The following is a 15382-nucleotide window of genomic DNA, read 5'->3' on the forward strand; positions in this document are numbered from 1 at the left end:
TTAATCTAGCTATTTATTTTGTCAATTTCCCCCCAAAAGTCCAGGACTGATTCATTAATTAGATACACAGTGTTTCTGTTCATTAACTCATTAATTTCTACATTTATCTTCAGTATTTTCTTTTTGTTGTTTTCTTTTGGCTTATTTTGCTGTCCTTTTTCACTTTCTGAGTTGGGAATTTATTTATTTTCATTCTTTTATTTTTACTGGGTTAAACCAAGCAGATTAGGCCCAGGATGAAGTTACTCAAGCTAAGCTTCATGTCAGCAAACCAAAATCTACCACGTTTCTATGCTCAGCTCTCCCAGAAAAAGCAGTCCCAGGTCATCCTATCAGCACTTGCCCATTCAGCACAAGTTATTTTACTACACTCCAAGACTTCCCTTTGCTCCATTAAGGACGGTACCCTCACTTTCACCAATCAGCAAAAGCCAGTGTAACTTCCTTGTTCCTGCTCACTTTGGTCTAGAAAAATCTTTCACCTTGCACAGCTCTTTGGAACTGCTTTCTATCTGCTAGATTGGATGCAGCCCAATTTATCAATCGCTTAATGAAGCCAATAAAATATTTTTAAAGTTTCCTCAGTTGAATTTTCTTCTTTAACAACTGATATAGGCATTCAGGACTATGAATTTTCCTCTGCTCACTGACTGAAATATATTCCACAAGTCCTGATTTGTAGTATTTTTATTATCATTAGTTTTTAGAAATTCTGTAATCTGTTTGCATTCCCCTTTTACCCCAAAGTTAACTTTTTTAATTGAGGCATAATTTTAAAAGCATATCAAGATGCAGAAGTCTTCTGTTACTCTAGAAAGCTCCTTTACGTCCTTTCCCAGTCAATCCCTCTCTTCCCCAGAAGAGTTCTAGCACCATTAATTTTGCATATATTTAAGGTTTTACCTAAATGGAATAAAACTGTATGGACATTTTTGTATATAATTTATCTCACTCAGTGAGGAATTTTTGAGATTTTCCCATTTTATTGCATGAATGAATGGTTCATTGCTTTATATTGCTGAGTACCATTGCACTTTACCAATCTATTAGTTCACTTATTCACTCTCCATCCAGATTTGACTACTATGAATAAAGGAGCTCTGACAATCCTGTACAAGGTTCTCTAACATGACAGGAAGCTTCTAAAGTTCAAGGTGGAAGTGCCCTTTTGCTTTTTCATTTTCTTGTATGGGACCTACTGATGTTTTCCTAATATATGAACAATTTTTGTGACTGTTATGTATTCTCTATCGTTAGAATGTAGTGATGGATGTGCGTGAAGATCTGCCTTATTATGCTGTTTAGATCTTTCATAGCCTTAATCTTTGTCTACTACACTCATCACGTGCTGAGTATTGAAGTCTCCAATTTTCAGTCTTTTTTTTTTGGTGAGGAAGCTAACATCTGTGCCAGTCTTCCTCTATTTTATATGTGCAATGCTGCCAAGCACGGCTTGATGGGTGTTGTGTAGATCTGCGCCCGGGATCCGAACCTGCGAACGTTGGGCTGCTGAAGCAGAGCATGTGGACTTAACTACTACACCACCAAGCCGGCCCCTAGTCTTTCTTTTTACTACTTCCATTTCTTGTAGTTTCTGCTCCAAACAGACTGTTGCTGCGTTATTTGGTTCATGTATATTTATAACTGTTATATCTTTGTTGTGAACTGTGGCTTTTAGCATTATAAACTGTCTTCCTCTGCCTTATTTAATGCTTTTTGGTTTGACTTCTACTTTAGTGTCAGCATTGCCTGTCCTACTTTCTTATTATTTCTATTTGCTAGTCTATCTTTGTCCGTCCCTTTATTTTTGGCTGTTTTAAGGGTCTTCATATGTTATAAAGTTGGGTTTCGATTTTTGAGCCAATTTGAAAATCTTTTTCTTTTAGTTGGTGAGAGAATCCTCACGGATATGACTGGTATGTTTCATTTCAATTCTGTCTTATTATTTTGTTATAATTACCATGTACATTATGTAATATTTACCATGTGATATTTTTCACTTCATGATGGTATTCTTTGGCCTTTTAAAACTGTCTTTCAATATTTTCATTTTCTTTTAGTATATGGAAGGTTTGTACTTTTTTTCTAGTGCTTACCTTTGAATTAATCTCTTTTACAGTTCTAGGTATCTTTCTTACCTAACCTTTCCCGTCTTTCAGTTTCATATAGTATCCTTTGAATCCCTTGTAATAGCTAAACTATAGTCATTAATCTTATTCTAGTTTTCCCTTTTCCTTCCCCCTTCCATGTTTTTTAACTGCATTCTTTCTACTTTGACAGAACATATAACATTTATGTACTCTTCTTCTTCCTATGTCCCTACTCTTGGTTTTAATCTTAGCTCAAAAAGATACAAGAAATACTCACTGTCACAGTCTTTTTGCAGAAAATTTCCCAAACATCTCCTTTAAACAAAGCTCACCCTTTAACAGTTTCCTCAGGAAGGGCTGGTCAGTACAGCATTCCCTGAGTTCTTGGCGTGTTCGAAACTGTTTTTATAGTCTTGACACTTGAAGGACAGCTGACTGGACATAAAGTCTTTGGTTTTTTTTCCTTATGCTGCTCCACTATTGTCTTGCTTTGTATGCTGCTTTTAAGAAATATGATACCAGTCTAATTCTCTGGCCCTTGTAAATCACTTTATCTTTGTGCCTGGAGGCCCTGAGAATTTTTCTGTATGTTTAAAGTCGTACAGCTTTACTAGAATATATCCTGGAGTTTACCTTCTGGGATGAACTTTTGATGTATAAATTCAGATCTTTTATTTCCAGAAAGTTTTCCTGGATTATAGTTTTAAACATTATGTTTTAAATCTTTTTCCTTCTTGAGGGACACCAATCACATGTGAGACTTTTTTGATCTATCTTCCATTTAAACTCTCAACTAAAAAAAAAGAATTTCATTTCATTCTCGTTTCCCTGCTTTTCCTCAATGCCTTTTATTATATTTGCATTTGAATCTACTGTTCAGTGGGAACCTTAAAACAGTCTTCGTTTCTAATACGATTTCAGTTTTTTCTCCTTTTCTGTTTAATCTACTCTCACTTTATTACTTCCTGTTTTTGTTCCTTTCTTAGTCTTATATTTCTGATTCAAGGTGGTTTTTTCCCCCCATCATATCTCCAAATATTAGTTTGAGGATGTTTTATTTCATTTCAGGTGTTTCATCAATTTTCTTCTGCCTCATGTTTTTCTTTTTTTTTGGGCGGGGGGGAGGGTAGAGATTTTCATCAGCTGAAATGCTTTGATTCACTCTGTGTTGTCTTACAGAAGTTCTCTGTGGATGTGGTCCATTCTTTTCTACTTCTATTCATTTCATGGTCAGAGTTCCTAGTTCACAAATGCTCTCAGGTTTATTTTCTCTTTTGTTTCCTGAAGGGTTATTGATTATTTCTTCTCTCTCTCCTCACTTCCATGTCGTTCAGTCTCCGTCTCTTCCCTATAATAAGGTTACCAGCTCTCACACTGCGGGCTTTCAAGCTCTTCTCCCAGCCTAGAGCTGTGAACCATCACATTTTAAACCTCTGTTCAGTATTTTGGAACTTAGTGTGGATTTTTCTCTTTAAGAAATGATATTTTAGGGGCCAGCCCGGTGGCCGAGTGGTTAAGTTCATGTGCTCCACTGTGGCAGGATCCCACATGCCACAACTAGAAGGACCCACAACTAAAATATCCAACTATGTACCAGGGGACTTTGGGGAGAAAAAGGAAAAATTAAAAGAAAAGAAATGATATTTTGCACTTCATCTAAGTCATCCATGCCCCTAAACTTTTTCAGTGAATCTGTTAAGCCGTCCCTGTCCCACTCTTCACATCCATGGGAATGGGCAGAAGGAGCTCTTGGAATCTAATTTAGTTCTTACAGGTAATTTGAAGGCTGTGGTAATCTGTTTGTTAACAACACTGAAGGCATGGGTGGTATGCGATTTATATGTGCTCTTTGTTCCTTTTATAGGTTTATAGAAAGGTGGGTAGGAAACCTGGATCAGGCTGCTCCCATTGTTCTCCAGACCTGGAAGTCTCACATATATATTTCAGTAATATATTAGAATATATTAATTTAGAAATATTGCTTTTGCCATTTCATGAAACAGTTCTCTTGTCATCACTAGAGTCACTCGCCCCACCCCACTATGAGGAAAATTGGCTCTGAGCTAACATCTGTTGCCAATCTTCTTCTTTTTACCTGAGAAAGACTGTCCCTGAGCAAACATCTGTGCCAATCTTCCTCTATTTTACATGTGGGATGCCGCCACAGCATGGCTTGATGAGTGGTGTATAGGTCTGCACCCAGGATCTGAACCTCCAAACCCCAGGCCACCAAAGCGGAGTGCACAAACTCAACCACTACGCCAGCTGGCAGGCCCCTAGATTCACTTTTTATAACATCTGTTTTCCGGAGTAAGTCTTCTTCATTTTCATCTAAGTTGGTTTGGCAACACATTTTGCCCTATAGGAGTCTATCGGTAAATTCCATATGAACCTCTTCTTGGACTATTTTTGCTAGTGATTTGTAGACGGCCTCTTATGATATTAATACAATTAATATTTATAGGATGCTTAGTATGTGCTAGCGACATTCTGAGCACTTAACTGTATAGTAATGCAGTCATTCCTTTCAACTATCATTACTCCCATTTCATAGATGAGGAAGCAGAGGCTCAAACAGGCTAAACAACCTGCTCAAGTTCATACAGCTGAAATGAACACTGGCAATATGAATCAAGGGAATAATCTCAAATCTATGTTAAATTTTAACCTTCTTTCTTTTTCTTAATTATGGTTCTGTCAGCTGACTTCTGAAAGTATAGAAAATAAGGATCAAATAAAACTGTTTCAGGTAATGTGATTTTTTGAATACTTTGCTCTCCAAAATAAAACTGAAAAACCATGTTAGGTGACTGCTTAAGGCTTTGAATATAAGGCGATGGGACGATTGCAGGTGAGCAAACCTTGCCTAATATTGGGGCAAATAAGGTAATTCTTCATCCACCACAGAGGAAGTCGAAAGATATCATCTAAAATTCACACACTCAGTAAGGTAAGCCTAGTATTTAGAATTATAGAGTAAATATTAGATGAAAAAGCTAAAAAACCTAAAAGTAGTTGTTGCATGAGAATTGAACTGGGAAGAGAAAAAGATTGCTGCAAGGGACCTGTTTTTGGAGGTACTTTTATCATTGTTTAACATTGTACTACCAAATGCATGTATTATTTGTGTAAAAATAAAACAATTTTTATGAAGTATAAACTACCTTTTTAAAATAAATTACAACAGCAAATATTGAGATTGATGGCATCTGGCACTGGCAAATTTATCTGTGGGAGAAATACCACTCATACACACTCAGCAGGAAAGCAAACTTATGCCATTTTTTTGGAAGGCAATTTGACATTACTTATGAAAACAAAAAATAACTGAGTACGCCTTTCATCAGGTAATTCCACTTTAGGAATGTGTACTTCAGAAATACTCATAGGACACAAGAATCTATGTGGCAGGACGCATCTTACAGTGGCAATGTAATAGCAAAAAGCTGGAAGCAAGCTAACCATCAGTAGGAAAACAATCAGCAGTAGTTAAAATGCTGAGTGAAAAAAATAAATGACAAAATGTGAATAGGATGACTCACTTTTTATTAAAAGAAACAATATATGCTGGTATATGCAAGGTTGATATATCTATGTTTATTTATTTATGCATTTAGAAAGGTCCTAGAAGGAACAGCTAAACTGTTAACATGGTGAAACGGGATGGGAGAATAATTTTCTTTTCTATATTTTTCATTTTCTTTTTTAAAACAGCAAATGCGTAATACTTCCGTAATGAAAAATAAAACCAAGGAGGCTTTTATGGTGACAAGATGTAAGGAGTCACAAATCACAGAATTTCATTTCTCTACTATAATTGTCACCCTGATGAACCTCCCTCCCTATAAAATTCATAAAGGAATAAAAAGGTATAATCATTAACTTAATGGAATAATCAACCAGAAGTTCCAAGTTCCAATAAAAGTGTAAACTTTTCTGGAGAAATTTTACAGAAGATATTTCAGATTCCAAATGCAAACAAGTATAAATATGTAACAAGTATTAATAGTATAATTTCAATTTGAATAAACTCATCAAAAGTTAACCAACTCTCCATTATTCAAACCAATAGGGAGCGGTGGCCCACAAAATGTTCAGAGCTTTATATTTAGTCTTGAAACACAAGTTTCCTAAAGCCTTAAATTTGAAAGTTGTATGCGTGAACTCACAAAGGTAAAAATAAGAATTAACAGACATTCTATGACTGGACCCAGCAGGAGTTAGAGAGCTATTTAGCTCTTGCTGGTCTTGTCCTCATTCCCACCATCAGGATGGAAAGCACAGCCTGGCATAGAGATACAATTCACCGGCCTCAACAAAATGCCTTCATTCCTTCTAAGTTTACTATTAGGAGGAAAATAAATTGTAAGGATTTGAGATCATTGGGTTTTTGTTTCCCCTAAGTGCAACGTGAAAGAAAGAATAAATTCATATCAATGATACAATCAAGAGGAAAGTGAAAGCAATACTATCCTGAATAACCCCCTAGAGAAGCTGACAAGTACCAGGGACTGATAGGAGAGGACAATGTTCTACATACGCTAAGATTTAAAGCAACAGTGAGCAAAAGGAAGCTATTCTTTGATCTATAAGAATTAAAAATTTCTACCTCTGGGTTCAAGTTCTGGTTCTATCACTTGAGACTATAGATATAATAATTACTTGGGTCTCAGTTTCCCTCTCTTCTAAATAAGGAAAACACCACTTACCACACAGGAAGGACGTATGATAAAATAAATTCACATGAATGGGCTTTCAGTTCTTCAGAAGAAAGCTATGAATCCTTAAGTATGAACCTGAAAAGCTAATTAAAAATAAGACGACCGCGTCAAAATTAAGTCTGAAACACCGTAGCCTAGAGGGTCTTTAAAATCATTATCAGCTATCAATTCTACCCCAAATAACAGAAATTCATACTATGGCTGGGAACGTAGGCAAACGTAGTTTGTGCAATGAAACGCTATCATTTCTTATTATGTTAATACAGCAAAAATAAGTTAAACTGTTATTCAGTGATAACACCCGAAATAAACTGATGTAAAAGGATATTCTCTCAGCATTTTGCTTTTAAAAATATATTTGGAGCTGGTTGCTCAAAAGATATAATCATTGACCAATAATAACCACAGGGTATTGATGAAACAATTAAAATAGGGTTAAACACGTGTACACAAGGGGGTTATTTCTCTGGTGTATAAAATAATCGGAAACTAGCTAATTGAAGTTTTAAAGTCTAAAAGTAAAGTAATAGATGGTATTATCCAATATTTATTGAACAATATATACAAATCATTAGGCCAAGCACCAGAAATACAAAAAAGTGCTAGATTTAACATGCATGCCCTACGACTAGACTGCAAACTATGACCAGACAATTGGGAGGACAAGAAATTATTATATTAATTAATGAGCACTGTATACAACCTATTCTATAATAAAAGAAGTAGGAATTAGGTTAACACAGTGGCAAGGGAAAAAGAAAAAGGGATTCTGGGAAGATATCTTAACATCTTAACTATCATTTATAGCAGCTTACGTTTTCTTATATAATGGTCATGACATCTGATTGGAGGTTTACAGAAACCTTGGGACAGAGGCAAGGCTGATGCTTGGCCTGTATTTTAGATGGGAAAATGAAGCTCCAAGAGATGAGGCAATTTGCCTAAGCTCACAGGTCAGGAAGTGGCAGAGCTAGAGCCTGGCCAGTTTGCCAACACTGTCCAGAGTTCATTTCTGCTATGCTAAATTTTAAGTTACTAATACTAAAGTGAGAACCAGAAGGGAGCCCAGAAATCTTCAAATGCAGTGTTTTCCTAACCAATCTGATCAAAAACTTTCTTGGCATGCACGAAAAACATAGATTCCCAGGCCCCACTGCAGACCTACTGAATGGTAACCTCCAGGGTAAAGGTTTGCATTTTTACAAGAGCCCCAGAAGGTGATTCTAGTGATTAGTTGAGCTTGGAAAACACTTGTTCTCTATCTGCATGTCCAATATGGCAGACATGTGGCTATTTAAACTCACACTGATTACATCAATAATAAGAACAATTGAGTTCCTCAGTCACACTAGCTACCTTTTAAGTGCTTAACAGCCACATGTGGCTACTGACTACCTTATTGGACAGCACAATGATGGACATTTCCATCACTGCGGAAACTTCCATTGGACAATGCTGATTCTAGACCAACCTTTCAACTGTGAGGACAAGAAAATTGAGGCACAGAATCTTGTCCAACAAGTGCCCAGAAGCTGCTTAGTGGCAGAACTGAAACTCTAACCTTGTCTGCCAGGGCCCCTCTTACTACATCCCTCCATCCCACCTCAAATTCAGGGTGTATTCAAATGGTATTATTTTCTGTCCACCTTTTCTTATGGGTTCCAGCAAAACAAGAAGAGAAATTCTAAATTTGTGGAGGAAAAAAAGGCTTATTAAAAAATCATGTTCAAATCTAAACCAATCTGCAATCTTTGTATAAAATTAAAGGTAGTCTTGGACACTTAAGAATATTTTGGTGTTACAAGCATATCTTAGCTTGTTTTAACTATTTTAAGTTCTTCCTTTTCTTTGTCCTGAAGTTTTTATCTTTCTCTTGGATTTGAAATCCTGAAACTAATGATATATTTTAACTGGCTTAACTTAAAATTATAAATGTGAAAGGGTTACATCTAATTTAGCAAATATTTTTAAGGATGAAAAATAAAGAAGCAAGGAGCAACCAAAAGAATAGTGACTTGTCTAATTTTAGAATGTGGTCACTCAAACCACTGAGCACTTGTGGCTTAGAGTAATTTAGTGGTTTAGTATTTATGACATTAATATGCTGTTTTCACATCTAAGCTATAGTTTTACCTTCTTTTCACTATTTTGTTATACTTTAAAACAATTTCAATTGCTTTGTTTGAATTTCCAATGTAACTGAAGGACTAGAAGCATTTGAACATCCAGGAAGGTTTAGACACCAACCAGGTCAACATATAACCAGCCATAAAAACTGTAACAGCGTCTTCTTTAAAAATAAAACCAGTTGTTCCTGTCTAGTATGTTTAGAATGCAAATGTCTCCAAGTCAGTCAACATAAGTCATGACAGTTCACGTTTAAAGTAAGCAGGAAAATAACTTGGAACTCTGTATTAATTAAAACTTCAAAGATAGAATTATACAGCTCTATTAATTTTTTTCAGTATCTAGTATTCATTTCCATGCTAAAGTCAGTGACTAGGCTGAGGAAGTATTATATGTCAAAGTTTGTACAAAATTAAAAATTAGATGTCAAAAAACATGACCCAACATAACACACTTATGAACAGATACTTATTCAAGACAGTTTTTGCCATAATTTGCAAGGCATCAGAAGCCTTGAGTATGGTGTTCTATATAAATAGAAGCTACTTGTTATTCAGAGAAGGAGGTGGTGTAAAAAAAGACAGTTATTTTCTTTCTAAACACTCATTGGTGTTGAGGTAAACAGATGAAAAAAAAATACAGCCTAAGCACACACCAGAGCAGAGCAATAGTCTCTAAGTCATACAAGAGAGAGAAAAAAAATGTCTCTGCTCTAACATTTTAAACAGGGGACTGGGAGCTTAAAGTGAAATTTATTCTCTGGCTTTTAGACCAGATTCATGACTTCTACATTTTATCTGGTATGTCTTGACTCCCACCTCACCATATTAGGAAGAGGAAACATGTGCCCCCAAGATTCTTATGGCAATAAGACTTCTTTTGGAGGCAGCATAGCTCACAAAATAAAGAAGAACGTTAGAAAAACACTAAGTGACAATAGCAGAAACTGAACTATCTCAACCATCAAATAAATATTCGTGCATACTAATGTAAGGAGCATGAAAAATAACACAAACTCTAAGCAACTACTAAAGTGTTTCAAAAATTTCAAATCTCATAAGAGTTAAAACAAAAAAAAAGACAAGAAAGAAAGAAATGAAAGCATTGTGAAGGAGGGACCCTGAGAAGGAAGTCCAGCTTGAAAGGAACACATGGGTCAAAAGGAGGAGGGGGGAGTTCTGCTGACCATCCCTCTACCAGGAGATGTTTCTAACAGCTTCTGTACTATCCCCTAGAAGCATTTTTAGGCATCCTTAAGAAGCGATTTAGGCAACAAGCAAATGTGCTTTCAGATATGGGAACTAGAGAGACGATGCTGAAATTTTTAACTTCAAAAACACGCACTAGTGAGAGAAAACTCTCATGAAATCCGAAACCGTAATTCCCAAGCTTCCTGTTGAAAAATATCAGCAGTTCTCAGACATATAAGCCAGCACATTTCAAACTGACCCAGCAAAGTTTTCAGCTGGCTCTCACTCTCTCTCAAACCCTCCTTCCTCCACTTCCCTGCTGTTCTTTCCTGGCACACAAAATATAGGCCAATGAGCAGTGGGTGGGTGAGGAGGATGTGAGAGAAAATTTGAGAAGTAAAAAACGGAGCAACTTAACAAGGACATGAATGAGACTGAAGGGTCTAATAAGGGCAGGCAAACAATAATTAGAACAACTGAAAAACGGACTGGGTTTCCTGGGCAGCAGCGAGCGCTCAGTGTTCGCAGGGGTTTAAGCAGAGGCCAGACTACCTACCACTTGTCAGAGAGGCTGCAGAGGGGACGGCTGCTTTGGGTGACCTCTAACGTCTCTTCCGACTCTGAAACGTTAGGATTCTTATTTCACAAAAGAGAACGCAACGGTCATAGAAGCCCACCGACCTAGAACCCTCTCAAACGAGCGGCCCTGGCGGCTGCTTCCCAAACACCACTCCCACCTCTCCCTCCCACACGTGCCCACCCCGCCCCCTTTCAATATTTCCACCTCCACGTGCAAAATGCCTCGCGGCACTCGCCCCAAAGCGTACAGGTGCCTTCCCCCGCAAAGCACCCAAACCATGCCCCCCGGGGGGAAGTGAGGACTCCACTCTCCCACCCTGGGTGGCTAAAAAAGGAAAAGTCTCAAATCCAGCCTTTCCCCCCAGCCAGAGCTGAAGGGGGGAGGGGGGGCGGAACGCAGAGAAAAACTTTCTTCTAAATTTTTCTTCCAGAGAGTGGAGAGAGTAGAGTAAACCCCGACGAGTCCGGGGCTGAAGGGGTGGGGGGAGGGGAACCCCTGAATCGTTTAACGGCCGGTAGGGGGAGGGGGGCTCCGGAGGTGGAGGGGGCGTGGGATGGAGAAGCAGGCCTGGGAGCGGGGTCAGAGAGCTGCAGGGCTTCCTGGGGTCGGGGAGCTGCAGGGGTCCCCCCCACCTGGCACACAAAGCGGCTGCCGCGCTCGGCTCTCACCAGATCCTTTGTGTTTTCCATCAGGGCCTCATGGGTAGGGGTTGTCCGTGCTCCCCGGGCCCGCGGCGCCCCCTCCCCGAGCTGGGGTCAGGCGCCTCTCCCCGGGACTACGGCGACTACAGGGGGGCCCCGGTTGGGCCCAGACCGGTGGCGGCTGCGGCAGCCCCCGGATTTCCCCCCTTTAACTCGGGTGGCCCCAGGATATCAACAACATTAGCATAGCCCTCCCTCCCCAGCGCGCCTGCGCCGTGACCCGCGCCCCGATTGGCCCACTTCCCTACATACCCTCCTCTCTCTCTTCCAGCGTGGGACCCTCTGCAGGCTCCGTACTCCAAGGGCCGTACCAAGGCCAAGGGGGGAGGAAGGCAGTTGGGGCTCGTGTAAAGTCGAGTGGTTAAAAAGTCAGGAGGAGGAGCAGAGGTTTCACGCAGTCATCTTAGTTTATACTCTGACTTTCTTGTGCTCCTTTCACTCTGCTGCAGCTGCGAAGTTGTGTTGGAAAAAATTTTCCACTCCGGTCACACCGCTTCCCCCTCCACCCGGAAGATTGGTCCTCCCGGAGGAACTCCCATACGGGGAGGGGCCCGTGCGGGGAGGGGGCGTTACGTAGGGAGCGAGGGCTGGTCACGTGGCAGCAGGCTGCGCAGGCTTCTTCCGGCCCCCCGGGGCCTCAGCCTCGGCGGACAGCGAGGCGCCTTGGCGCAGGCGCGGTGAGGTTCCACGTGAGCGCCTGCGTTTCTTCTCAAATCCGACGATGCCGCCGGAACGGAGGAGCCGAAGGAGACCGGACCGGAGAACCGGAGCGAGGCCGGACCGGAAGACCCGAGTGAGGCCGGACCGGAGAGTCGGAGCGGGGCCAGGCGGGCCGCCCCGAAAGGCTGCTCCTTCATCCCAGCGGAAACCGCCGGCTCGGCCGAGCGCAGCGGCCGCTGCGATGGCAGTCGCGGCGGCGGCGGCGGAGGAGAGACGGCTCCGGCAGCGGAACCGCCTGACGCTGGAGGAGGACAAGCCGGCCGTGGAGCGATGCCTGGAGGAGCTGGTCTTCGGCGGCGGCGAGGACGATGAGGACGCGCTGCTGCAGCGTCTGCGAGGCCCGCGGGTGAGGGAGGCCGCGGCGCGCGGGCTGGGCGCGCTCGGGCGGGGCGCGCGGTGGGCGGTGAGCCTTCAGGGGCGGAGCCTGGGCGACCTGCGGCGCCGGGGAGCGCTCAGGTGGGCGGGAGCCCGAGAACGCGGGCGCCGGGGACGCCAGAGAGTGTCTCGCGAGGGCGGGGACCGCGCCTTTCTCCGCCCCCGTGGGAGCCGCTGGGCCTGGTATTCAGCAGGCGCTCACCACGTCTTTGTTTCGCGAGCTGTAGTCGTGCGCATCTTTCGTGGCTCAGGCCCCCGCATTCTCTCCATCTCCAAAATGTTTCTTCCCTCGTGGTCGTTCGATCGCCTCCCGTGATAGCGTGCCGTGATTCACGAGTTCCGCTTGGTTTGTAGAATCAGAATTCTTGGGCACGGGCCTGGGAATCTGTGTTTTAACCATGTTCCCAAGTGATTGACTCGCCAGCTTTGGAGAATGACCGTGTACCTATTTCTCTATTCCACGAATATTTGTGAGCCCGTTGGGTGCCAGATACTTTTTCTGGCAATGAAAACCCTGCGTGATTGACTATAATTTTCCAACACTATTGTCATCCCTTTTATTCTATACCTGGGTTTTCTTCCAAGATGGGGAATCCCAGGCATTGTTCTAGGCACTAGATGAGAAACAGTAATGGACAAAAACTGACAAAAATCCCTGCTTAGGTACTGCTCGCAAAGGCAGAAGGTAAAGGAGTTAAGTGAAATTCAAGTATGTCAGTGACAAGTGCTTAAGGGAAAACAAAAGCATTGGGGAAAGGGAGCTGAGTGTGTAGGGGAGGGCTGTGAAATTTGACGAGGGAGACCCAGGAGAGCCTCACTGAGGATTGCTCAGCTTCATAAACAAGGCAGACCTGGCAGGTATCAGCTGATTGCTAGAACCTCCTTTGGTGCTTCTGGGAGAAGCTGCGAAAATCTAGTTGGGAGATGGAGAAATACAGCTGGAAATTGCTGAACCGTGTGCAGTTTCCTAGTCGGGAAAGCAGTCTATGTGAGGTGGGATTTCTTGGGCTCTGAAGGATCAGAGGCCCCTAATAGAGCGAGTAGAAATCACTTGGACATTTCTGTCATGTGGTTTTCGGAAAGCTTAAGCTCACCTTAGGGGGCCTTCTGTGGTTTAGATTTAGATTTGATAGTACAGTGTAAAGTTTCTTAAGGAGGTGGGCGGTCAAGAACGGTTGAGAAAAATGGAGAAGTGTGTCTAAGAAGATGAAATCGTAATTAATTGTGACATTCAGTCGTGTTGTTTTGTCTTTGATGCTGATCTGCCTCTGGTCCGGTGCTTTCTGTAGTTGTGGACTTTTTCCTGCTCCTTCATCTGTCGGCTTACCTTCGGTTGCTCTTGTCTGACTTGGTCTTTTCCGTTGAGCACATTGACTTTCTCTCCTTGACTGTTCCCTCTTACCTTGCCTGTCCAGCATGTGGTGCTATTCTCCAGTCTGCTAATTTTTTGTTCTGCCTCCAGCATTTGCTGCGGTGGCATTCTGTCTCATCATTCATCAGAGGGCCGGAGAAAACAAAGCATTCTACAAGCTGTCTCACTGCGAGGTGTGTGTGTCTGCCACCAGAGCATATGAAAAGCTCAGTGCGTGAGGGCTGTTCATCTTCTCTAGGTTCAAGCGCAGGAAGACTCGGGTGACTCGGAAGTGGAGAATGAAGCAAAAGATAATTTTCCACCTCAAAAGAAGCCGGTTTGGGTGGACGAAGAAGATGAAGATGAGGAAATGTAAGTTGCCTGATTTTTTTCCAGAGTCCCTGTGGATACTTTCAAAGTTGTTTCACAGGTTTTAAAAAAGTTTTTTTTGAGAATATGTGATTATGTGAAGACTTGAAAAATATTGGGAAGTATGGAAAAGGTCATTCATAATGCCACTGCTGGGGTAGAACCCTTGATAACACGTTGGTGTGCTTCTCTTCTCCTCTCTCTCAGTGCTGGATGGAGGAGTTGAGACAACACAGGTTTTTTTTTTTTTTTAAACATTTTGTTTTTCCTTTTTCTCCCCAAAGCCCCCCAGTACATAGTTGTGTATTTTTAGTTGTGGATCCTTCTACTTGTGGCGGAGTGCGCGAACTTTAACCATTCAGCCACGGGGCCGGCCCAACAACACAGGGTTTGGTGTCTGACCTGAGTTTGCCTCCTGATTTGGCCAGTTCCTAACTGACCGTGGGCAAGTTTAGAACCTACCTTGTCTTGTTTGTCAAATAGAGAGAATAATAGTGACTGTATCAGAAGGCTCATGAGATTGAAGGAAATAATGTATGTAGAGCTCTTCACACAATGCCTGAAACTGAGAAAAGGCTAAAAAAAGTTAGTACACACAATATGTACTTTAAAAGATGAGAATCTACTGTATTGCATGTATTTCTCCTGCTTTACAAATAAGCTTTATCCCTGTGGTCGAGTGGTTAAGTTCGTGTGCTCTGCTGCAGGTGGCCTAGTGTTTCGTTGGTTCGAATCCTGGGCGTGGACACGGCACTGCTCATCAGACCACGCTGAGGCAGTGTCCCACGTGCCACAACTAGAAGGACCCCCAACGAAGAATATACAACTATATACTGAGGGGCTTTGGGGAGAAAAAGGAAAAAAACAAAATCTTTAGAACAAACAAAAAAACTTTTATAAACATTTTTTTTTTTTGAGGAAGATTAGCCCTGAGCTAACATCTGCTGCCAGTCCTCCTCCTCTTGCTGAGGAAGCCTGGCCCTGAGCTCACATCCGTGCCCATCTTCCTCTACTTTATATGTGGGACGCGTACCACAGCATGGCTTGCCAAGTGGTGCCGTGTCCGCACCTGGGATCTGAACCGATGAACCCCGGGCCACCGAGAAGCGGAACGTGTGAACTTAACCGCTGCGCCACTGGGCCAGCCCCTTTGTAAAC

General features: G+C 41.9%; 2 protein-coding genes across 34 annotated transcripts in view; one reads left to right on the forward strand and one right to left on the reverse strand.

Annotated features, from left to right (window-relative positions):
* MBTD1 (mbt domain containing 1) overlaps positions 1–11803 on the reverse strand; it is a 67555-nt gene extending 55752 nt beyond the window's left edge. For 13 of the 32 annotated variants that reach the window (XR_011523089.1, XR_011523088.1, XR_011523087.1 and 10 more), the window contains exons 1-3: positions 11377–11518; positions 10685–10748; positions 6800–6894 (exon numbers count right to left, since the gene is read on the reverse strand). The gene's annotated coding sequence lies outside the window, so the exon portion shown is untranslated. Of the gene's footprint in view, positions 1–6799; positions 6895–10684; positions 10749–11376; positions 11519–11661 lie in introns of those variants that run through there. The other 19 variants (XM_070560740.1, XM_070560738.1, XM_070560733.1 and 16 more) reach the window with 5 other exon arrangements.
* Positions 11804–11986: 183 nt separating this feature from the next.
* UTP18 (UTP18 small subunit processome component) overlaps positions 11987–15382 on the forward strand; it is a 35943-nt gene continuing 32547 nt past the window's right edge. Inside the window, exons 1-2 of one of the 2 annotated variants that reach the window (XM_008517980.2) lie at positions 11987–12475; positions 14115–14227. In XM_008517980.2, the coding sequence (XP_008516202.2) occupies positions 12131–12475; positions 14115–14227 (458 nt within the window). In that variant the 5' untranslated portion in view covers positions 11987–12130. The remainder of the gene's footprint in view (positions 12476–14114; positions 14228–15382) is intronic. The other variant, XR_011523090.1, reaches the window with a different exon arrangement.

Source organism: Equus przewalskii, chromosome 10 (genome assembly GCF_037783145.1).
Source record: "Equus przewalskii isolate Varuska chromosome 10, EquPr2, whole genome shotgun sequence".
Taxonomy (NCBI): domain Eukaryota; kingdom Metazoa; phylum Chordata; class Mammalia; order Perissodactyla; family Equidae; genus Equus; species Equus przewalskii.